The sequence below is a fragment of the Octopus sinensis genome, unplaced genomic scaffold, assembly GCF_006345805.1.
Source record: "Octopus sinensis unplaced genomic scaffold, ASM634580v1 Contig09266, whole genome shotgun sequence".
Taxonomy (NCBI): domain Eukaryota; kingdom Metazoa; phylum Mollusca; class Cephalopoda; order Octopoda; family Octopodidae; genus Octopus; species Octopus sinensis.
The window spans coordinates 59-26,720 of NW_021831741.1; the positions used below are offsets into that span (position 1 = coordinate 59).

General features: G+C 37.8%; 1 protein-coding gene across 1 annotated transcript; it reads right to left on the minus strand.

Moving 5' to 3' along the window:
• Positions 1-787: 787 nt before the first annotated feature.
• Positions 788-26,662, minus strand: LOC115228045 (E3 ubiquitin-protein ligase MIB2-like). The gene is made up of 10 exons (XM_036498817.1): positions 26,649-26,662; positions 21,920-22,080; positions 20,578-20,623; positions 18,665-18,819; positions 17,677-17,713; positions 9,871-10,080; positions 8,397-8,572; positions 5,376-5,518; positions 1,920-1,997; positions 788-1,103 (listed from the first exon to the last, which is right to left on the minus strand). The coding sequence occupies exons 5-10, from the start codon at positions 17,686-17,688 to the stop codon at positions 1,009-1,011; spliced, it is 714 nt and encodes a 237-aa protein (XP_036354710.1). The 5' UTR covers positions 17,689-17,713; positions 18,665-18,819; positions 20,578-20,623; positions 21,920-22,080; positions 26,649-26,662; the 3' UTR covers positions 788-1,008.

A 26,662-nucleotide genomic window follows, 5' to 3' on the forward strand; every position in this document is an offset into this window, starting at 1 on the left:
TGGAGGAGTATGGGGGATTTAAAATATGTGGATAAAGAAGTGCCAGGAGATCCAAATTTGATGGAAATAAGAAGTTGAACCTGACAAAGGATGACAACAGCTATGGGCGTAGTCAAATTGAATGCAACAATCAAGTCAAAACTATAAACATAGGGAGAAACACTCAGAAAACTGTGCCTCTTTTAATATTAATATCATCTAAAATCTAACAAGAGTGAGAAAAAGAATGACTATATGGATGGTAAATGTTGTTCAAACAATTTAATAATTGTATATTATATATAGTTACAAACAGGGATTTGTGAGATCAAGTCACACAGGGAACTCATATTTAATTCCTATCTTTATATTTTATGTCAACACCAATGTTTTGTTTAAATGTAAACAGATGTTCACCGTTCAATACTAAATTTAATATTTAATCAACGTTAATGATCATTATACTTATACTCTTAGAGATTTGATTTTTAATCCTTTTAATTTATAACAATGTTATTCAGTGGTTTGTTGCCAGTTCCGCCTGACTGGTTCCATGTACCGGGGGAAAGTAAAATGCACCATCTGAACGTGGTCAATGCCAGCCCCAAGCTCAACTGGCTCCTGTGTCGGTGGCACGTAAAAAGCACCCACCACACTCTCGGAGTGGTTGGCATTAGGAATGGCATACATATATGGAAACCTTGCCAGATCACAGTGGAGCCTGGCGCTGCCTACTGCCTTGCCAGTGAAATCGTCCGACCCATGCTACTATAAAAACGGACGTTAAACGATGATGATGATGATGGTGATGATGAGTTCCGTGACCAAATGACAAAATTAACTCTATTGTGTCTTCTAATTTGAACATTATTACCAACAGTGCTATCCTCAATGGTTATTCCATAAACTTTCAATAATATCGATATCTTTAATAGAACTATTATACAGTTAATCTTTCAATCGTAAAATCGGAATGTAACCTGTTTTCAGTTATTCTTTGAAGCACAATATGGCCAGGGGAAGTAAAACTTATAGAAATGAATTGGCAACTGTTATTTTATACTCACCAATTTCCTCAGATGCAACCTCTGTTTGTACACACTTGTCTTCAGACTTTGGAGACTCTGAAATAAATATTTCCAAGTTTTAGAATTAATAATAGAATTTCTTTATCGTTATTTTAAATAAACTCTTTCTTGTTGTGAGACATTCAATTCCTTTGAGTCAAGTAAAACCAAAAACCAGAAATCACAAATCAGAATCAAAACAAGATCGAAATCAAAATGGAAATTGTAATTATGGCCGATGCCAGTGCCGCCTGACTGACACCTGTGCCGTTGGCACGTAATAATTACCATTCAAGCGTGGTTTGTTACCAGTTCCGCCTGACTGGTTCCCTGTGCCGGTGGCACATAAAAAGCACCACCCAAACGTGGTCAATGCCAGCTCCCACCTCAACTGGCTCCTGTGTCGGTGGCACGTACAAAGCACCCACCACACTCTCGGAGTGGTTGGCGTTAGGAATGGCATACATATGTGGAAACCTTGCCAGATCACATTGGAGACTGGTGGCGCATCCTACTGCCTTGCCAGTGAAATCGTCCGACCCATGCTACTATAAAAACGGACGTTAAAAGATGATGATGATGAGGAGGAGGAGGAGAAGGAGGAAGAGGAGGAGGAGGAGGAGTTCCGTGACCAAATGACAAAATTAGCTCTATTGTGTCTTCTAATTTGAACATTATTACCAACAGCATTAACCTGAACGGGTATTTCATAAACTCACAGTAAATCGATATCTTTAATTCAATTATTATACAGATAATCGTTCAATTGGAAAATAGGAATGGAAGCTGTTTTCAGTTATTCTTTCAAGCACAATATACTCGCGGGAAGAAAACCTTACTGAAATATATTGGGAACTGTTATTTTATACTCACCAATTGCCTGAGATGCAGCCCCTAATTCCTGACATGTAGCCTCTTTTTTTACACACCTGTCCTCAAACTTTGGAGCCTCTGAAATAAATATTTCCAAGTTTTACATTTAATAATAAACTTTCTTTATCTTTATTTTTATTAAACTCTATCTTGTTATTGTGAGTCATTCAATTCCTGTCGTTACTGGTCAACTGTTGACCATTATGGTTTTGGTAAATATTTATGTACTTTCTACAGTGGTCCCATGTAATAGCTCAATATGTCCACAATAAAATAGACTAACATTCCTAAATCCACCCTCTCCCTCTCTCTCTCTCTCTCTCTCTCTCTCTCTCCCTAAGAACACATTAAATATTCTAACAATGTACCAATTATCTCATTTAATTAACACTTGATAACAGTTTTCTCTTAGCTTTGTCTTTCTCTTTTTGTAACTGTGCCAAATCTATGGCATGGCACAGGCCTCTCATCACTAGAATTCACTAATCAACATTCCTCTCTAATTAAGTAAAACTGAGGCCATAAAGATGTCCTTTATGTGCATACCCTCCACCCCGCACACAATCTGTCCCCTAAAATTCATCTACACAAGCCAAATTCCATACACCCTTTCCCACCAATATCCCTAAGAAGATATAAAATTTAAGGTGAGGGTACATGATGTTCCTATGACAAAATAAGTTTACATTTCATACATACAAATGTAAGAGAGTTAATGAATTATAGCTTATTAATTATCATGATAATTAGGTATATATGTAATACAATGACACTGTGCTTGACGGTGCAATACTATATATCAATATAGATTGTATATAATCTGAGTAAAGAACATATCACCTTCACTACAATAAATATGATTGTGTTTCAGCACAGCTAATATTATGGTAGTTCCATGAGCAAACGAAGAAAGATATAACCAAGTCCACTGCCAAGTACTAATGATTAATTCATTTCCTGGTCAAATAACAATGACTAACTTCCATTAAATAATTTGAACACAACAATCAAGACCAAAGGGTGAAACACTCAGAAAACTGTGCCTCTTTTAACATTAATATCATCTAAAATCCAACAAGTGTGAGAAAAAGAATGACTATATGGATGGTAAAAGTTGTTCAAACAATGTAATAAGTGAATATTATATATAGTTACAATCAAGGATGTGTGTGTTCAAGTCACACAGGGAACTCATATATAATTCATATCTTTATATTTTATGTCAACACCAATATTTTGTTTAAATGCAAACAGATGTTCACCGTCCAATACTAAATTTAATATTTAATCAACGTTAATGATCATTATACTTATACTCTTAGAGATTTGATTTTTAATCCTTTTAATTTATAACAAAGTTATTCTGACCTGAGACATTCAGGGTACGTACCTAAACAACATATCATGACAGACATCTGGTTACATAACAACAACAACAATAACCTATCAGAAAACTTAGGCAAGACCTTAGTAGCAAAAGAAACAAAAGCTTTCTCGTTAACTCACCTGTTTACAAATAAACAACAAAATGTTTTAGTTCTCTGTCCTAAAAGACATCATTAACTCTATTGTGTCTTCTTATCTATTTTACCAACCACGTTAACCTGGATTTTATGAAATTTGAGTGGAATATCTAATAGAATCATTTTACACCTAATCTTACAAATAGAAATTAAGAACGGAACTTGTTCTCGATCAGCCTGACAAGCAAAATCACTCAGGCGAAGATAAATGCTATAGAAATCTATAAAGTACTGTTGTGGAGGCGCAACGGCCCACGGTTGTAGGATCGCGGTTTCGATTCCCAGACCGGACTTTGTGAGTGTTTATTGAGTGAAAACTCCTAAAGTTCCACAAGTCTCTGGCCGGGGGGTTGTAGCGATCCCTACTGTTCACTTTCTCCACAACATTATCTCACTCTTTCTTCTGTTGGCCTGCTCGCTTAGCCAGCGGGGTGGCACCACTTGAAGGCGAAGCGCATTGTAACCAGCGATGTGTAGCAACATCTGATAGCCTGGTCGGTCACAGTGATAACGGTGATAAGGTACTGTTAATTTATAGAAATCTATAAGGTACTTTTAATTTATACTCACTAACTGCCCCTGCCAACATCTTGGCTTCCTTCTCTTTAAAATTTGGACTCCCTGAGATATGTGTTTTCAAGTTTTATACTTTATAGAAAAATCTTAATAATCTATATTATTGTGAGCCATTCCTATCATAAATGAACAACCGGTGACCATTATGGTTTTGGAAGACAGATTCAACGGTGTTACCATTTAATAGGTCAATATTTAGGTGCACAACAAAATAACCTTCTAACCTTCTTAACTCTTAAATCTCTGATCTTCTTAAATCTCCGCTGCCTATTAAGACATCCTACATAATCTAACAATGACCAACTTGGTTGACATTAGAATGAAGCAGAAGATAGGAAAATGTTGGTTTGGGAAGTCTAGAGGTGAGAGAACTATGCCATATCATAGATCTGGCACAGATATAAGAAACGAAAGCCAAAACGGAGAGATTAACAGTGATATCAATGGAAAATTAAATGAGTAGTTGTGTGTTCGAATCTGATATTTCAAAAGCTGAATCGAAGTTCCGGCAGCAGAATTGGGTATTATCACCCTTACAAGACAGAACAAAATACCCATCCGATAAAAGTAATTTAATGATCAATATTCTAATACAGAGTTAATATTCAATTTTGTTTTATTTACTTTCTAGGGTATATATTTGAAGTTGAGACCTTCATTGTATATACCGCAAGAGATGATATCTCATATCAAGCAATTATTTGAGATCTTTATGTATTTCCGGAGGACAACTTTATAAAATATCCATGTCGTTTTTTACATGTTGCCAGTATTTACACCTACACAGAACAACCGATTTAACAGTCAAACTTTCTAATGTTGGTTCTCAAACTCTCAGCTGAGATTTTATGATTAAATATCTTACTTCAGCAAAGCTCGAAATGATGTTCTTGGGAATATCTTTGTCTTTAATCATCATCTTCCCTAGATACTGATAAATCATTAATCAACTTTGATGACTCACAATCAATTATTAGAAATTGGTGTTTACTGATATAAAAACGGATGTACTGATATTTCAGTGAGTTACTAGTAATATTGCTGTATCATTCATTAGTCTTATGTTGCAGCATGATTCTTTAGTCTTATGTTGCGGCATGATTGATTAGTCTTGTGCAGGACCCTCTTGAAATGTGACAAGTCTTCTATTTGGATAAAGACAATGTTTTGTGGATGTAGTGTGAGATACACTATCACAGAGAAATGACACCTGGAACATCTTTCAACATTAATCTGCCAGATTATGGCAGATCTGGGTCTACACGACAATTCTGAAGCACATTAAATACCATATATACATATTATATATCATAAAGTCAATGAGACAAACAGACAGATTATCAAATAGTTTTCTTACCAAATTCTCTCACACCCCTTATTCGCTGTTGACAAGTGGGGCATGATTCCCACTTAATTCTGACATAACAATCACGACATAGGGCTATATGTTCACAGGGCTTGAATTCGGAAGAGGCATACATCACTTGACAATATGTACATCTGTAGAACAAAATAATAAAGATTACATTGTGTACCTGTTCAGAGTAGAGAATATTACGAGACATTACAATGAAGAGTAAGACTACATTAGAAAGAGATTTCTTTTAACAATTACATTCAAACAGATTTGTGTGTGTATGAACAGAGCACACATGCAAATGCATATATATATTTAATTATACACATATTGATAAATATATAATTGACTGTGACACATGTCTAAAATCGCAAAAACACAATGGGATACATATATTGAAGAAATATACTTCAATTCTAGCATAGACTCCATTTCTTCTGAATAAACACATGAATGAACACAAGTTCATTTGTGTAATTACACTTTCTTATATGTGTATATAACAAATACTTTATTGCATCTAATCTATTTAACAAGCGTTCTGTACTTTGATATTTGATTTCAAATTTTATAGATAGGCAGAGAGAACACAATTGCCATGGCTTTCTTTATAGATACACTATGTAACAAAACAAGTCATAGTTCTAAAATAGAACAATGCTTTGAAAATCATTTTTAATACATACATGTGTGTGTGTGTGTGTGTGTGTGTGTGTATACATAATCTGAGAACACATTATTGTGCAGTAACCATTATATTTCTATCTGGCATTAATGTAGCAATAACCTCAAGATGGTCCCAGACCAATAGAAGGTACATAATGGTCCTATGATTGAAGGACTGGGGGAAATGGTCCAACTACCGTATTGGTCATTTCAGTGCCTGATTCACGTATCTTCTACAAGTTTTGCCAACTAAAATCTGACCATGCATGGGGAAATTTCGGAAATTTGTTCTAAAGAATATTAATCTCAAAAATCCTTACAGAACTGCAAAATGAAGGATCATAACAGAATGCCCAGCATACAAACTTGCCCCTAGTGAGAGCTGAATCCAGGCCCATTGAGAAAGTCACTGAAGCTGACAGACATGATGCTATCTTCATTCGTATGGCTGAAGCTTTCATTGATCTACAACTATTTTCTAACAACTTGTTCACTTTAACTGTGTTCCTCCAAAATATGTCCCCTACCTCCGTTGATTGGATCAAAACTCAGACTATTTAGATTAAGCCTCCTTCTCAGGTATGTGCATACGGTTTAGCCTCTGATAATGCTAAATGTGAAAATAAAATTGCATATTGGTTTCGCCCTTATATGAACTCTGAGGATATGTATTGTAGCTCCTTTGTATCAAGACTCTACACCAGGTGGAAAACTGATGCGATTTGGTCTGAGGATATTGAACAACGTGCAACACTGTATAAACTTTGATTCAGAATTTAATAATGGCAGACCCTCAGCTTACTCAAGAAATAAAGAGACATGCTGTTATTGTGGTTGTAATGGCCGAGCATAGCGATTTAGAAATATCTCAATTTTTACAAGTTGCCAGATCTTTCATCTAGAAAGTTTGTAAGGAGTTAGAGACTGCAGATGAAAATGTATCACCAGTATCAAAGCATCAAATGCATTCTAAACGCTCTGAAATCATCAGAACACCTGAATTTATCCACCAAGTTCAACAGACCATTGATTACAAACCCAGAAATTTCCATGAGTTCAATTGCAAAAGATCTCCATGTGTCCACGAAGACATCAGATATATGTCTTATTTGATTGGTCAGAAAAAGCAAAAGAAAATCACTACATCAGACTTAAAAGTATCTTGAACAAACTGTAAAATCCAGCTGAAGAAGATTTGATTTGGTATTTCTTAAACGTGAAAAACTTCGACCAAGATCAAAGAAGAAATAACAGATGGTTATGTGCAGACCCTTCTGAAGTTCCAAATGTTATGCATGCAAAGTTTTCTGAAACTGTCATGGTTTTAGGGGTTGTCAGCTATGAAGGACAAGTTATGCCGCCTTACTTCTTTCCATAAGGCCTTAGAGCTAACTCTACCACATACCGTCAGGTCCTGAAAACTATTGTTAAACCCTGAATAGACAGTGTCTGCAATGGAAGGCCTTATGTGTTTCAGTAAGACTCTGCACTATCATACATAGCTCTAGTAACTAAAGAATAGATGGTCGAAAATTTTCATGATCATATAACCCCTAACATTTGGCCTCCTAATTCATCAGATCTCAATCATTGGACTGTTACACATGGAGAGTTGTTGAGAGAAAAGAGACAGAGAGAGAGAGAGAGATCAATGAACACGAACATAACTTAAAATGCTTTGCAAGCTGGCATATTCAGAGTAATGTTCAAAATGAAACCAGGACCACTTGATTCGAGTATGTAGATAATTTAGATCTCATATAGAAGCAGTTGTTAAAGCTGAAGATGGCGTTATTGAATAACATTATAGAAAAGAAGGTTTATTTTTATCGTGAAAGCATTTTTGATAAAGTTATTATCTTTTATTATATATCTGCTTTTTTATAAACATAAATCTGTCCTCAAATATCTTACACACCATATATATATATATATATATGAATAAATAAATGGAGTTTAACGCAGGTGTAATCAAATATTTTTACTTTCGACACATGTTTCGAAAATTCCTGGTAACTATTTATTTTTTTTTTCCATGTTAATTGTTAACAAGGTAAAAATACACTCATCTATTTATATATATAATATATATATATATATATATATATATATATATATATATATTGTACTGCTAGTGCGTGTTTGTAGATTATTTTAGGATGAAAGCTTGCATATGATGACTGACCGGGGAACAGAAGAAAGATATTGCGCAGGCAGATATATCCCAATGCATGGCTAATACTAGTGACAATACAATATATTGCTAGAATTAAAAGTAAACGAATAAATAGACATGATTATATAAAAAAATAGGAAATATACTGGTTTATCTTGTCATTGCCAGGAAATACTTACGCTGGTGGTATAAAGGTTTTTAATTTTTCTTTCAAATTTCCATCCTTGATGAGGTCCAGTGGTGACATACCCTCCATATTTTTCTGGTAAAAGGTGGCTCCGGATTCGAATAGGTAACTCGCAACAATTATGGAACAGAGCCTATCTTTCTTGTTCAAAGAGAGTTTCCAGGACCACTACATAGGTTGAAATGTTGTAATATAAATATAAAGATAAGTTCAATAATAAACGAACATAGATAAAGAAACAAAATCATAGCTTCATGTCAAGAAGAGGAAATATAATGGAACAAATATCAAAATAATCAAATACAAAACACTGCCTGTTAAAGGCAAGTGGTCATACCAAACGAAATACTTATGGAAGCATGACAAGCTACATTTTTTGTGTTATATATAAATATAACACAACAACATGACAACAATGTAAGTTATATCAGGAAAGAGAACAACTACAACATAGGAATTTCTTCAGACATAACAAAATCAATATCACACAGACATATCCAAACATATCAATAATGTTTCCATAATTAATCAATAAACATCTTTGGATGATGAAGGTGAAGTAAAGGAAGTAGGAATTAGTGTCACAGTTGAGGCAGCACACCAACACATTGTAGTTATTAAACTGTTCAAACGGTTAGTCTGATAAACAATTCCAGTATGTCGGGTGGTAGCTGGGTACCGGAGGAGGTCCTTGTCACCAAAGGAGGCATTATTACAATTTACAGATGACCATCAACAGTCTGAAATAGATTCACACATCTGTAGTGACTTTTATTTATATGGGAAAGAAACAGTTGACAATAAACAGCATCAGATCTACCGATGGATAGATGTTGGTGTCTTTGTATATGAACATACGTATTTGTACATACAAAACCTAAGTACAAATAAACACAGGAAGGCCCTTGTGTCATTGCACGCCTTCTCTAATGTTCTAAATTTCAACAATGTTGTGACATTTCCACAAGATGTCAGAGCATATGAATGGTATAAAAGAAGTATAATAGAGAACTGTTTCAGGACGAATTCCTCATAGAATGGACTGGATCTATTTATCACGGTACCAGCACTATAATTGTTATCGTCTATCATGTCTTCTACCCTGTAATATTGTTATTTGGGGATATCTCCTCTCCCCAATAGGTCACCTCTCCTTCACAGTGTGATGGCTGTGTTTATATTGGACAACGTATGAGACGGGTCACCTTCTCCACCGTTGAGAGGCGATACCTTTGAGGGTGGAAGAAGATGGAATATCGTTTGTTACATAATACAACTAGTTTTAGCAGGAAAGATTGGATCACGAAATGGTAATGGAGGACGGGGTCGATAGATGTGTATTGACACGTGACAAGCAGCATCTATGTTTCGCGGCTCTCTCTCTCTCTCTCTCTCTCCCTCTCTCTCTCTCTCTCAAACACACACAAATACACATATATTTATTCACAAATAATTTAAAAACTTACCTGATCTAACACGGTCATGTGCTCCACCTCAGAATGAAATTCTTTGGTTGCTAACGCCAGGTGCAGGCAATTACTGCCTTCTTTGTCGACAGCATTTACATTCGCACCCCTGGCTATCAGCCTCTGAATTATTCCGAGGTGACCGTCCGAGACAGCTTCAAGCAATGGTGTCCTATATTTTTTGTTCACAATTTCTAAATTCACCGAATCCTTTGTGGAGGTAAAAATGGAAAAGGAAAATTTACATGAAAATCAGGGTTGATATCAATGTCATTACAGTTTTCTACTGGGTACTAGATCAAACTGATCAAATACATTTGATGTTTGTCAGTGAAATAAATCTTCCATAAGGACCTTCTATAACCTGATAAATGTGTTTGTTAGAGACATGATAAACATATTAAGATGTCCTACATTTGCCCCTCACAATAGAAAATTGTAGGGCAACAGAACTAGAGTAAACACATGATTAGCAGATCAAGTCAAGTAAAGAAGAATTATAATTTCTAATGTATACTTTTGATGTTGCTACATTAATAAAGGGTTCATAAAACTGCTGAGCCGGTTAGCGTCCACATGCATAAAACTAATGCACACACACGCACGCACACATAAAAATCAGTTCACGAGAATATGCATCACAATGACCGTTTCGACCCATCTTGCATCGGTTGCTTGCGGGTGGGCTACTATACATGTTGTGTTGCATCCTACAGTGCAGATGCATCTCATCGGGTGCCTTGTTTTAATGTAAAGATACCTCACTAAATATATTCAGTTTCACTTGACATGTTGTTGCTAGGAGCTTCTTGGATTACAACATGAGATACAACAGCCTTCTGGCAACAACAACATTCCAAGCGAAACCGAATATATTTACAGAGGTATCTTCTTTAAAGCAAGACACCCGATGACATGCATCTGCACCGGAGGATGTACCACAACCAGTTATACAATATCCTACCTGCAAGGTACCGATGCAAGATGGATTGAAACAAACGTTGAGATGAATAAAAATTCTCATTAACTCCATTTTCTGCTTCCCTCAGTCATTATAAACTGAACGAACACTGCAGAATATATGAGGTAGATCCAGTGTCACTTATAGCTCAACTGTGGATAACATGAGGTAACCGAAACAGCGAAAGAGCTTTAAGGGGTATACTACTAAATGTATACCCAAATTCCAAATAATTACAAATACATACACACGCACACACACTCACACACACACACACACACATACAGGGAGGATGATGCCTTGCTCGGCAAGAATAACAGAGGTATCAAACTATTAGATGAAGCAATGAAAATTACTCAGAGGGTCACAGACCAAATAATTAAGACGGCTGTTAGACCAGAAGAAGTGCAATTTTGTTTTGTGCCACAGCGAAGAACCTCTGATGCTATATTCCTGGTAAGGCAGCTGCAGGAGAAGTACCTAGCCGAAGATAAACCCTTGTACTGGGCCTTTGTTAAACATGGAGAAAGGCTTTGACAGGATCCCTCGATCCCTTATTTGCTGGTCACTGCAAAAGCTAGGGATGGACGAATGGTTGGTGAGAGCGTTACAAGCCATGTACAGGGATGCTGTCAGTGAGGTGAGGTTTGGCATCGTGTGTAGCTTATCAATTAGGGTACAAGTAGGGGTTCATCATGGATTAGTCCTCAGCTCCTTCCTGTTTATCAGAGTCCTCCAGGCAATAACAGAGGGATTTAAGATGAAATGCTTCTAGGAGATCCCCAATGCTGATGACCTTGTTATCATAGCCGAATAATTTTTAGAACTAGGTAAATTTCAGTAAGGACTAGAATCAAAGGGCCTTAAACTTAATCTAACAAAAGCCAGTCTCAGTAAGTAGGAAAGCGGACAAGTCACAAATCCCCTCAGGAAGATGGCACTGTTCGATCTGTAGAAAAAGCGTAGGTAGGAAGTTCATAAGATGTGCCCAGTGTAAGGTATGGACACGTAAGTGTTGCAGCAATATCAGAGGAAGGTTAACGGGGATAATAGTTTCTCTGTGTGGAAGGTGCACAGGTACAATAAACAGCACAACTGTAGAGAAAATAGAGCCCATCAATTGCCAGGTAGGTAAGCTACTGGGAGTTGATAGTTTCCGCTATCTTGGTGGCCAAGTCAGGAGTGTGGTTGGTTGTTCCGTGAGTATAGCTGCAAGAATAAGAATAAGACGTGCAAAGTTCAGAGTGATCTTAACTCTAATGGTAATAAAGAGCATCTCTCTGAGATTGAAAGGCAGACGTTATGATGCCTATGTGTAAACAACTACGTTACATGTCAATGAAACATGGGTTGTGACCTCTCTGAGGACTTCCATAGGCTTGAAAGAAATGAAGCCAGTATGCCTCGCTGGATGTACAATGTCAGTGTGCATGTACGACAGAGTATGGGGGTCTTGAGAGAAAAGCTGGGCATTGGAGACATCAAATGGGGTGTGCAAAGAGACGTCTGCGTTGGTATGGTCTTGCGATGCGTATGGACATGGACAGCTGTGTAAAAAGTGCCGATCTCTAACTGTGGAAGGATCCTTTGGAAGAGCGAGACCCAAGAAGACTTGCGATGAGTTGATGAAGAATGATCTCTAACCGTTGGGCATCATAGAGGAGATGACAAGTGACCGAGAGCCCTGGTGATATTCTCTGCGGGAGAGGACATGTCAGGCCAAGTGACGATAAGGATGTGGTCGTTTCAGCGTCCTATAAGTGGCACCCGTGCATCATAGCCGTGGCCGTTCACTTCCGGTGCCATGTCAATGACACCTGGGTATCGTAGTTGTGGCCATCGATGGTGCCATGAAAATTGGCACCTGGGAATTATCGTCGTTGGTGGTGCCATTTAAATGGTAATCATCCTTGAATCGTAGTCGTGGCCATTGTCGGTGTCATGCAAGTGGCACCTGTGCCAGTGGCATGTGAAAGCACAAATTACACACCTGGGGTGGTTGGCATTAGGAAGGACATCGAGCTGTAGAAACCATGCCAAATCAGACAGGAACGTGGGGCAGCTCACCGACTCATAAGCTCCTGTCAAACCATCCGACACATGCCAGTTTGGAGAGTGGATGTTAAATGATGATAATGATGATGATGATGGTGATGATGATGATGGTGATAACGCACAAATAGAGACATAGACATACACAATTATGAAAATAACAATCGAAACTATCATTGTTTAATATATATATATATACATACATGTGTATATTTAGGGCTAAAAACCATATATGCTAGAAGAAGATCTAACCATAAATCCATTCATCTCCAGTATATATATATATATATATATATATATATATATATATGAAGAGAGAGAGAGAGAGAGAGAGAGATAGACAGACAGACAGATAGAAGATAGATAGATAGATAGATAAATATACTAGCAACACTGTCTCGCACGACCTTTGCTTCCCAACAAAATGGTTCTAGGATCAACTTCATTGAATGTAATCCTTTGATAAGCATTTTTTGTTATAGTTTTTGTGTGCTAACATGTATGAATGTATGTGTTGTGTGTCTGAGTGTGTGTGTGTGTTGTGTGTATGTGTGTGTGTGTGAGTGTGTTTTTGTCTTGACATCTGTGTGATAGTTGTAAATGAGTGCCACTGTCATATAAGCAGGGTCTCTTATTTCCAACATTCTGCGGGAACATGTCTAGTTCTTGGCAATGTTAGCTTCCTTGAAAAGAAGCGGAGAGGGTTGGCGATATGGAGAGCATCCAGCTGCAGAAAATCTGCCTCAATAAAATCTATCTGAGCCAAGCAAGCATGATGATGTTGATGATCTGTGTGTGTGCTTGTATATATATATATATATATATATATATACATATATAATACATATATACATATATATATATATATATACATACATACATATATATATATATATATATATATATATATATATATATATATGTATCTATGTCTATACATATATACATATATGTATGTATGTATGTATATATATATATATATATTTACACAGAAATGAGTACAACACACCCATACATATATACATGGTTGTAGTGTAAGGAGTTTTTTCCCCAACAATACACTCTTCCACGTTGAATCCCTCTGCATGGAAACTCAGGCAAGTATATTCTACTCTTACCTCGGGCTGAAAAAAATATTATAAGTGGATTTGGTAAATGAAAACTAAAAGAAGCTTCATAACAGGTGTGTGTCTATGTGTGTGCCTATGTATATGTGTGTGAGTTAGTGTGTGTGTGTGTGTGTGTGTGTGTGTGTGGTGTGTGTGTGTAGTGGTTCAGCAAAGAGGCTGAAAGGATAAGTGATATGCTTAAAATAATAAAATTACTGGGATGATTACAGTTGACCACAAATTCAAGGTGATGCCCCAGCATGGCCGCAGTCAAATGCCTGAAACAATATATATATATGATTGATTGATTGATTGATTCTAGTTTCAGCTCATGAGCTGTGACCATGCTGGGGCACCGCCATTTGGTGTTGCTACATGGTTTTACTTCACGAAAGCTTTTTAGCAACTGCCATTTGGTGCATGAGAGAGTTCGATGCAGCTGCCCTCATCTGCACCTCCTGCCGTGAAGTTGGTTCACCTGGGATACCTGACAGGAAGAGATCCAGTTTCATTTTAAAGACATCTGCATCCACCCCATGCAGGTCTCTTAGGTTCTTCGGGAGGATATTGAAGAGCTGTGGGCCTCGGAAGCCCAGGCTATCACAGTATCTTGTCCTACATCTTGATGGCAAATTTGGAGTCCTAGGCACCACGCAGTGGCGCCCAGTTCTTGCATTTGTGTAACTCTCGATGCCAAAGTTTGGGACAAGTCCCTCCAGGATCTTCCAGATGTATATTATGGCATATCTTTCCCGCCTACGCTCCAAGGAATAGAGTTTTAATCTCTTTAGTCTTTCCCAGTAGCTTATATTCTGCTGCATAGAGGCTACCTTCTTCGTGTAGCTACGTTGGATCGCCTCAAGTTCTGTGATCAACTTGACACTAGATGGTGACCATAACTGAGAGCAATAGTCAAAGTGGCTTAGGACAAGTGTCCTCCAGAGGACCATCATGGTTTCTTGTTCTCTTGTTCTAAAAGTTCTGAAAATCCATCCGGCCAGTCGTCTACATTTCATTGCCAATTTAGCAACATGTACACGAAAGGTTGCGTCATCACTCATGTAAATACCCAGGTCACGCACTGATTGTGCCTCTGGGATTGCAATTCCTCCGGGTCCAGTGTATTCATTGGGTATTGCATTTAGTTTTGCATGCTGATAGTATAAAGCTTGAAACTTTTCAGCATTGAACTGCATGCTATTCTTTTCAGCCCACTTGTATATTTTGTCCAGCTCACATTGCAGGCGTTTAGTGTCCTCAGGGTTCTGTATTGCCTGTGAAACTTTTGTATCATCTGCATAACTTGTGATCGTGGCTCTCTGCGTGGCTGAGGGCATGTCTGAGAGGGCCATTATGAACAGTAGTGGTCCCAAGACAGTGCCCTGCGGAACACCGCTCACTATTTGCGTGTTAATGGAATTGGCTACTACCACCTGACTTCTATCTTTCAGAAAGTCATGAAGCCATTCTCCCAGTTTTCCAACTATGTTGAGATCACGCAGTTTGTGACATATCATTCCATGATCGACTTTATCAAAGGCCTTTGCAAAGTCGAGATATATCACTTCCACATTTGAGTGGTTGAGCAGTCGTTTCAGCACCCAGTCATAGTGTTGTAGGAGCTGAGTTAAACAGCTTCTCCCTGGTCGGAAACCATGTTGGGTGTCGGGCAGCAAGTCATTTTCTTCAAGGAAGGTGATCAGTTTCTTTATGACTATTCGTTCCATGACCTTGCTGATGTGTGAGGTCAGAGAGATAGGTCTGTAGTTCTTGGCCTCCGCTCTGCTACCTCCTTTATGAATAGGGCATATTTTACCTTCCTTCAGTTTTCTTGGAAGTTTGCCAGCTGCAAGGAAGCTCTGAAAGAGGAACTGCAGTGGTCTTGCTAGGACTCTCTTACATACTTTTAGGAGGATTGCCGGGAATCCATCGGGGCCAGTAACTGAGTCTGTTTTCATTTCATCTATAGCCTTTATTACATCGTCTTCCTTTATATCGATGTAATCTATCGTCGCCGCCTCTGATTTTATATCTGCAGTGGTAAAGAAGTCAGTTGGATTGGCGATTTGGAAATGCCCAAGGGGTGGAGTGAAAACACTCTTGAATTGCTCATTCAGTATTTCACTTACACTCATTGGTTTTCCTGTGAGTGTGCCATCCTTTTCAAGGAGTGGCCCTATCCTACAGTGCACTGTAGCTGTTTCTTTGGCATACCTGTAGAAAGCTCTGAGGTTAGATTTTATGTTGTCTATAGCCCAGGCTTCTTTGTCTGCTCTTTCCTTTTCATGGGAGAGTTGCAGACATTTTTCAATTTCCAAAAGTTTTATTTTCAGGCGGGACTTTTCACTGCTTTCAATTTGTTTGTTTAGGCGATTTGAAATGTTTGTACGCCGTCTCATTAAAATTTTCCTCTCTCTGGGGATTTTGTTCTTGTGTACAGTGGCCTTTCTCTCTGGGACACATTTGTAGCATATGGCTTGCATTACAGACATGAATTGTTGAAGTTTCACGTCGATGTCTGGCGAGGAGGGAATTCAGGCCAGTTTTGTTTGAGGATCTCTTTCTCAATTTGTTTCCAGTTTGCCTTATGGTAGTTCAAGCTGGAAAGATTCTGAGGGTTTCTTGTAGGCTGCATGTCCGTGCTCTCTTTTGGCCCGTACATGGTCAGCTCTACCATGTTGTGATCCGAGAGTAGTGTCGGTGTCACTTTCACATTATGGATGAGATCCATATTATTTGTGAAGCAGAGATCCAGTGTGTTACCTTCCCTGGTTGGTTGGAGTATTACTTGCTCCATGTACAGGGTGTTGATGAGGTTCAGGAGGGACCTCGCCTGTCCTCGTTCACATCTTGTCATTCCTGGGAGAGAAAGACCCTCGGGCCATTTGACATTGGGTAGATTGAAGTCTCCCATAAGAAGTACACTTATGTGTTGTTCTAATGTGATTAGAACTTCTATTTTTATAAGGCAGTCTTCAAACTTGCCTACATGACTTGGGGGCATCTGGAGGGCGATATGTAGCACACACAACTACCTCAAGTTGCCTTATATGTACAATTAGTGTGTCACACACCGAGTTTGAATATGACAAAAGGACCTGGGGTGTGAGGTCCTCACGGATGTACATAGCAACTCCTCCATGACTCCTTTCTTTTCTGTCGGTCCGTAGTACAACATACTGTGGTATGTGTAATTCCGCATCTGCTATGTCCGGTTTCAGGTGCGTTTCCGTAAGTGCTATGCATAAGGCTTGATTGCATGGAAAGTTTGCCACAGGTGAGGATCGAACTCATGACCTTCAGATTACTCGGTTGTTAGAGCAGGATTATGAGACTGACGCGCTGCCTACTGCGCTATCTGTCTCTTTTATGTATACCTGATGTCTGTTATATTGTCTCTTTTATATATACCTGATGTCTGTTATATTTTGGTTCATCTCATAATGACCTTGTTTCATTTGACCATTAAAGGTATTATTATCAGTGGTGGAGGTCAGTTGGACTGTCAACACCGCTAATATCATCATCAACATGATCAATATACAATTCCTCCACAAACACAAGGGTTTTGTAGTACATGTGATAAATCTATTCCCATTATTTTACTGGTACCTTGATAATATTTATATTATACAGATCAATATAATACTGGAGAGTGTATATAATATGTATTTATTAACTAACCTTGGACAGCATCGCACACACCACTTTATACCATCGCCTGAAAGTAATGGATGAGGAAAGAAAAACATGAAAAAAACAAACATCACACAGCTTGAGATATAGTTATTAGTCATTAAAGAAAACAAATGCAATTAGGTCACAATAACTTAATTACAGCAATTATTACACCACATACTCACACACACATATATTATTCAATACACACTCTAACAGTAGAACATAATATAACACCCCTGAGTAAACCCAGAAATGTAAAGACAGGAAAAAATGCTAAGAATTCTCACAGCTTATATAAACATGACATTTAGGAAGGAAAGAAGGGCTACAGGTAATATATGAACCCCAGTACATGACTGGTATTGTTTTTATCAACCTTGCAAAGATGGAAGACGTTGACCTTGGCAGGATTTGAACTCTTAACGTAAAGAGTCGTAAATAAATAACACAATTATTTTCTCTAAAAGTAATAAAGAAACAGAACAGGAGGAAAATAGAAGAAGACAGTTTATAAAGGAACCCTGGGTATTACTGGTATAGATTATATTGACCCAGAGTGATAGTAAATATTCTGGTAGGATTTGAACATGGAACATAAAAGAGACAGATGTAAATACTGTAAGGGGATGATTCTGTATTTAGCCCAGGGTCAGAGTAAATAGGGAAACTACAAGAGAGAGAGAGAGAGAGAGGGGGAAGAAAGAGAGAGAGAAAAAAGTAGTTCTAAATGGGATGAAAGGAAGAAGAGAGAGAATTTGAACCTGTGACGTTGAGGAAATGGAGAACGAGATGAAGTAAAGTGTCCAGTCAGGCAACAACAATAACAATGATGATGATTAATTAATAAAGTAGATTACAGTGCGAAAGAGAGAAGAAAGACAATGACCCCATGGTGGGATTATGACATGAATGACTGAATGAAAAAGAAACAAACATTATTGAAAACATAAAAGAAACAGATTTGGATATTCCAGATCCAATGGGGACTTACCTCCGAACTGCCCAATGCAGTGGTGTGTCTCCATCGTTGTTCACCACATTGGCATCGATGCCATTGTGACCCAACAACAGCTCGACAGTGTGCAAGTGTCCCCGCGAACAGGCCCAGTGCAGCGGTGTTTCACCATTATTAGACCGTGCATTGACCTGAAAAAGAAAAGAATAAAAACATTAAAAATGGTGTCTGAAAGGGGAGTCGGGTGGTGAAGAATTAAAAGAAAAACTCACAGAAAATGAGAAGAGAAGGAATGAAATTAATTAAACAGGTGGAATGATTGGGGTGGGGAGTAGGTAATAGAGATTTCTATTGTATATACACACACGCGTATACACAAATACATATGTACATATAAATATATTTATACACACACACACAAACACACGCATATAGGATGAATAACTCAATAAATAAACACATAGTGCAGCAAAATGTGTGTGTGTGTGTGTGTGTGTGTTCATAGTTACATTTATTCTATTATTCTTTCATTTGTTTCAGTCATGTGGATGTGGCCATGCTGGAGCACTGTCGTTAGTCGAGCAAATCAACCCCAATAAGCCTAGTACTTATTTTATTAGTTTCTTTTGCAGAAACGCTAGTTTACGGGGACGTAAACACATCAGCATCGGTTGTCAAGCGATGATGGGGACAAACACAGACACACAAACACACGTACGTACACACAGACACACATAACACACACACATATATATATATATATATATGTACACACACACACACACACACAATATATATATATATATATATATACATATATAGGACGGGCTTCTTCCAGTTTCCGTCTACCAAATCCACTCACAAGGCTTAGGTCGGCCCGAGGCTATAGTACAAGACACTTGCCCAGGTGCCACTAAGAGGGACTGAACCCGGAACCATGTTGTTTGTAAGCAATCTACTTACCACACAGCCATTCCTGTGCCTATATATATATATATATATATATATTATATATATATATAATATATATATAGTATATATATATTATATGCTGTTGTATGTTCCTCATGAGCTTTTTAATGTAAACATTTCTTGATGAAATTTTCTGAAAATCCATCCCTTTCAATGTCTTAATCAACAATTATGTCTGGAGTTGTGATTGGTTTGAAACTAATCAAATGCTTCCGTTTTCTCAGCATAATAGTAATCGAAAATCAATGTTTATCATTAAACAGTAGGAAACACCAGAAAGTTATGGAGGAAAATACGGGGGCTCAGGAATATATATGTATATATATATATATATATATATATTATATATATATAATATATATATATATATATATATATATATATATATATATTAATTTATCATATAACCCCGACTCAACCCGGGACCTACATATATATATATATATATATATATATTTATGGTTATGTTATACATACTCATATATAGGTGTGTATACATATTTATATAGATATATATATATGAATTATGTATGAATGTACGCATGTATATATATATATATTATATATATATATATATTATATATATATGTGTGTGTATATATATATATATATATATATATTATATATACATACTATATAGGATGAAGTTTTTTTTACAGAAAAATATTCCATCAAAAAATGTGGCAGCATACTAAAATAACTTTACAGTTAAATTATAAACAACTTATAAATAAGGGTTAAAGAAAAGTATTTCAAAGCCAATTTTCTGATAACAGACTTTTAAATCGTCAATTTCCACATATTATTTACTCGCTACAGAGAAAAAACACTAAGAACTGAAAACGGCGAAAGCCGGTCAATAGAATGTTTTTTAAAAAGTTCGTTATTTCTATATTGAATCAATTTCGGAATTAATCTCATAATAGATTCTTTCGTCTTCAGTAGAACATACGAAAGGATATGAATAAGATACTTACCTCACTGCCCCGAGATAGTAAGATCTCCACAGCATGAGGTCGATCGCTGAGACTAAAAGATAGAAACATTGACTAATTTACATGAAATATGAAAATATTTTGGCTTTGAGACGAAACAGTATCGTCATCATCATCACCATCATCATCACCTGCACTATTATCATCAATATCATGTTCATCAACATCATTACCATCAGCATCATTACCACCACCTCTATCATTGACACAATCATCATCATCATCATCATTATCATCATCGCCATCATCACCATCATCATCATCGCCTTCATCATCATCACCATCTTCATCACCTGCACTATTATCATCAATATCATGTTCATCAACATCATTACCATCATCATCATTACCACCACCTCTATCATTGACACAATCATCATCATCATCATCATTATCATCATCGCCATCATCACCATCATCATCATCGCCTTCATCATCATCACCATCTTCATCACCTGCACTATTATCATCAATATCATGTTCATCAACATCATTACCATCATCATCATTGCCACCACCTCCATCATTGACATAATCATCATCATCATCATCATCGCCATCATCACCCTCATTGCCAACACCATCATCATCATCATCGTTCATAGCCACCATCATCATCATCACCATCATCATCAACAGAGTCATCATCATCACCGTCTGCGTCATCATCATCATCATCGTCATCATCATCATCATCATCATCATCATCATCACCATCATCATCAACAGAGTCATCATCATCAACAGAGTCATCATCATCACCGTCTGCGTCATCATCATCATCGTCATCATCATCATCATCAGCTCCATCATCAACAGCAAGATCGACCTCATCAATATCATCATCATCATTATCACCATCATCATAATCACTATCATCATTATCATCATGATCAACATCACCATCATCATTTTCATCATAGTCATCATCATCCTCATCACCATCATCATGAGCAGCAGCAGCATCATTATCATCTGCATCAACATATTAATCATAATCATCATCTTCATCATAATCACCATCAAAATCATCATTATCCTCCTCCCCCTCCTTCTCATCATCATCGTCCTCATCATTATTATCATCATCATCATCATCATCATCATCATCGGGATTGTTATGTTTGAATAATGACTAATGAATTGGATCGATGACTAAAGAGAAGCTTGTTGTTGTTGTTGTTGTTGTTTGCTAGTCTGCTGTTGTGCTGTTGTGCTGCTGTCCCACTACTATGGCATCTTTGGATATTGAACCTGTGACTGCAATTGCAACAAATTTACAAACAAAAACACACCTGCAGATTTTACTTGATTCTCAACTTACCTCCACACAGCCCAATGTAAGGCTGTATTACCAAACAAGGAGTCTTTTGCTCCCACCCCTCTTCCTGCTTCTAGCAATAATTCGAGTATTCTTCTATCGGCGCCCAATTGAGAGGCCAATATTAAAGGAGTTTTTCCAAATATATCAATAGGTTTATTTATCTGTAATGAAGAAAGTGAGGACATGTGAAATAGAGAAATTCCATTCTCTCTCTCTCTCTCTCTTCTTCTTGTCTCTCACTCTCTTTCTCGTCTTTTCCTCTTTCTCTCTTCTTCTCTCTCTATATCCCTTTCATTTCTTTCTACTCTTTCTTTTCTCACTTTTCTCTCTCTTTCCCTTCTCCTTCTCTGTCTTCTTTCTCTTTCTCTCTTTGGGTCTCTTTTACTCTCTTCTCTTTCTTTTCTCTCTTTTCCCATTTTCTTTCCTCTCTTTTCTCTCTCATTCCTTCATCTCTCTTTTTCTTTTTCTCTTATCGTTCTCTTTCTCATTTCTCAATTTCTCTATTTCTCTCTCCGTATCTCTCTCTCTCTCTTTCATTTCTTCTCTTTCTATCTTACATTCTTCTCTTTCCCGTTTCTTATATCTTTCTTTCTCCCTTTCTCTTTCTCCCTCTTTTTCCCTCTCTCTCATGCTTTTCTCTCTTTTTCCATTTTACTTTTCTCTGTTTCTCTCTTTTTCTTTCTCTTTCTCTCTTTTTCCATTTCTCTTTCTTTATCTCTCTCTCTATTACCTTTTTTCTTTCTTTCTCTCTCTGTCTCCTTCACTTTTCCTTTTCTCTCTTTCACCCAACCTTTTTCTTTTTCGTCTCTCTTTCTCTTTTACATTTATCACTTTCTCTTTCTCTCTCTCTCTCTCTCTCTCTCTCTCAGCTTCTCGTTGCCTTTTCTCATCACCCTCTTTCTCTTTTACTGTCTCTCTTTCTTGATGTCCTTTCTTTTCCCTTTTCTCTCTCTCTCTCCCTTCCTCTCTCTCTTCATTCATTCTCTCACATTCTTTCTTTTCTACTCTCTCTCTATGTCTCTACACTTTGTTTCTTCTTTCTTCTCTTTCCTCCTCTCTCTCTCTCTTTCTTCTTTCTTCTCTCTCACTATTTCCCACTCTATTTTTTTCCTATTTCTCCTTTCCATCTCTGTCCTCTCTCTTTTTCTCTTCCTCTTTCTTCCTCTCTTTCGCTCGTTTTCTTTGTCTGTCACTATCTTCACATTCCTCATCTTCTCTCTTTCTTCTCTATTCTGTTCTCTCTTTCTTTTCGCTCTCTCTCTTTTCTCCTTCTTTCTCGCTTTTCCCTCGTTTTTTTTCCTTCTTTTTCCCTTTCGTTTTTTTTTTTCCTTTTTCCCTTGTCCTCTCTCTCACTCTTTCATTTCTCTCTTTCTTCCTCTCGTTTCTTTTTCTCTCTCTTTCTTTTCTCGCTCTCTCACTTTTTTCTCCTTCTTTCTCCCTCTCGTTTTCTTTTTATCCTTCTTCCTCTCTCTCACTCTTTCTTCCTCTCGTTTCTTTTCTCTCTCTCTTTCTTTTCTCGCTCTCTCGCTTTTTTCTCCTTCTTTCTCCCTCTCGTTTTCTTTTTATCCTTCTTCCTCTCTCTCACTTTTTCATTTCCCTCTTTCCCCCTCTCGTTTTCTTTTTATCCTTTTTCCTCTCTCTCACTCTTTCATTTCTCTCTTCCTTCCTCTCGTTTCTTTTTCTCTCTCTCTTTCTTTTCTCGCTGCCTCGCTTATTTCTCCTTCTTTCTCCCTCTCGTTTTGTTTTTATCCTCTTCCTCTCTCTCACTCTTCATTTCTCTCTTTCCCCTCTCGTTTCTTTCTCTCTCTTTCTTTTCTCGCTCTCTCGCTTTTCTCCTTCTCCCTCCCTCTCTTTTCTTTTATCTTCTTCAGCTCTCTCACTCTTCATTTCTCTCTTCCTTCCTCTCGTTTCTTTCTCTCTCTATTTCTTTCTTGCTCTCTTACTTTTTTCTCCTCTTTCTCCCTCTCGTTTTCTTTTTATCCTTCTCCTCTCTCTCACTCTTCATTTCTTCTTTCTTCCTCTAGTTTCTTTTTCTCTCCTCTTCTTGCTCTCTTACTTTTTTCTCCTTTTTTCCCTCTCGTTCTCTTATCCTTCTCCCTCTCTCTCACTCTTCATTTCTCTCTTCCTTCCTCTCGTTTCTTTTCTCTCTCTTTCTTTCTCGCTCTCTCACTTTTTTCTCCTTCTTTCCCCCTCTCGTTTCTTTTATCCTTTCCTCTCTCTCACTCTTTCATTTTCTCTCTCCTCCTCGCGTTTCTTTCTCTCTCTCCTTTTTTCTCACTCACTCACTTTTTCTCCTTCTTTCTCCCTCTCGTTTTCTTTTATCCTTCTTCCTCTCTCTCACTCTTTCATTTCTCTCTCTCTTCCTCTCGTTTCTTTCTCTCTCTCTCCTTCTTTTCTCGCTCACTCACTTTTTTCTCTTTCTTTCTTTCTCTCGTTTTCTTTTTATTATTCTTCCTCTCTCTCACTCTTTCATTTCTCTCTTTCTTCCTCTCGTTTTCTTTTTATCCTTCTTCCTCTCTCTCACTCTTTCATTTCTCTCTTTCTTCCTCTTGTTTCTTTTTCTCTCTCTTTTCTCGATCTCTCGCTTTTTTCTCTTTCTTTCTCCCTCTCGTTTGCATTTTATCCTTCCTCCCCTCTCTCACTCTTTCATTTCTCACTTTCTTCCTCTCGTTTCTTTTTCTCTCTCTCTTTCTTTTCTCACTCTCTCACTTTTCTCTCCTTCTTTCTCCCTCTCGTTTGCTTTTCATCCTTCTTCCTCTCTCACACTCTTTCATTTCTCTCTTTCTTTCTCTCGTTTCTTTTTCTCTCTCCCTTTCTTTTCTCTCTCATTTTCTTTTTTCAATCTCCTTCTCTTTATCTTTTCTCTCCTTTTTCTCTCTCTCTCTTTCTCTGTTTCATTTCTCTTTTTGTCTTCTCTATAGTTCTCTCTCAATTTTCATTTTCTTTCTTCTATTTTTCTATTTCTCTCTTCATTTTTCTCTTTCTTTTTCTTTTTCTCTTCTACTTGTTTCAGTCATGAGAGTGCGACCATGCTGGGGCTCCTCCTCGATTTTGTCTTTTATGTGTGATCCCTTTTCTGTCTAAATAACACCAACCTATAGCTCTCTTTTGCTTCAGAGCTAAGCAACAGGGATGCAAATACACCAACACCGGTTATCAATTAGCAGTTAGGGACACACTAACATAGACACACATGCATACGCACGCACACAAACAAACACACACACATATATATACGAGTTAATAACACCTGTAAGGATGTGTTTTATCTATTCACCAAAGTGAATGGAGACTGCAGAAAGCTCTTATATATGTCACACTTCCGTTCATTGGCCTCGTTATAACCCGCCCCCCACGTGACTGTTCGTTCAATTATGATAATTTTCTGGGCCTTTACAGACCACAGAACCACATCAGACCTCAGGGTTGTATGGATAACCTGGGGAAACTGCAATCTCTTCCCTATATCTACCTTCATATCCCATGGTTGAGACCCTTGTAGCAAGCTGTGTATTGCTATTGCTGGCTGTACTGGTTTCTCTCCCTCTTTCACGAACTGAATTGCGACAGTTATCTTCCCTTGGTGATGATGTTTCTTACACCTTTACTGCTCCAGGGTGTGAGCAAGTATTTGTATCTGCCTTGAGAAAGTGTTATTCTGCACCCTGCCAAGATGTGTGCCAGAATGCCCCTTTTCCACAAAGTCTACTCAGCTGGTCTTCCCTCAAACCTTATCTTTGCAGGTTTGTTGGCGTCGGGAGTGTCATACACAGCTCCATGCAGGAAGGAGATGTGCAAAGGTTCCAGCCTCCACAGGTCAGTCCATGAGAGCTTCCTCTTAGGGAGATCCCATTTAGTCCATGCACCCAGAGATACCAACTCCACAGCTCTTGATTTCCTTTTATCTTCCTCCTGGTACCACAATGCTTTCTTAGTAATAACCCACCCCTCCCTGGTGTGTACTTTCTGCCGTTGTTGGAAATAAGAAGAGCCAAGTACCTGGCGACCTATCATGTAGCTCCAAGTATGACGCGTACCTCCAGCATGCCCTCAGGCTGAGCGACAGCGTAAATTATAACTGTCCCGATCTTATGTACAGTCCTATTCAAGTAAAGCTTGGGGAACTCCTAGACATTGTTGGGGGGAAGGGTGTATTTATTTACCTTTCTCGCAACCCTGGTGGGTGACTACCTACCACAACACCACCTCACAATAAGTAAATATTTCATGCATCACCACTTCGCTTTTTTTACTCATTCAACCTTTAATACGAGGCTTCTGCCAAATTCAGTTATATATTCTTGGAGTGCCATACATACTTAAACTAAATATAAAATGTTCCCACGGCCCCCACACATTGGTGGTAGTGACCACTTTGAGAAGCCCTGCTCTATAATCCTGCAAGAGGACTTCTTTAAAAAGTCACCATCCATTTATCGGCTCCATTGTCTCTCATCTCTTGGACTGAATACTGCCCGCCCGAACACCCCATTGCAGTATGTGATGGATTTCATTCTCACTCACATTCCATCAATTCTGCCATGCCTCAATGTTTGGTTAAATATGATAAAAAATGTCGATGATGAGGATTAGAGAAAAGACGGTGAAGAAGAAATGAAATATCATGGACAAATATATGTGGCTACTTTTCATATGTGTATAAAACATTTCATATTGTGTATAAAATAAAAACAGTCAAATTTGAGAAGGCATAAACAGAACAACTTACTATTGTTGGATCCT

What these genes read in the sequence shown, in the direction of transcription:
- LOC115228045 (XM_036498817.1), bottom strand. An exon ending in AAGGGGTGTGAGAGAATTTG is followed by an intron (nt 1,998 to 5,375) that starts GTAAGAAAACTA and finishes TATTTATTTCAG; the next exon opens with AGGCTCCAAAGTTTGAGGAC. An exon ending in GGCTGCATCTCAGGCAATTG is followed by an intron (nt 1,104 to 1,919) that starts GTGAGTATAAAA and finishes TATTTATTTCAG; the next exon opens with AGTCTCCAAAGTCTGAAGAC.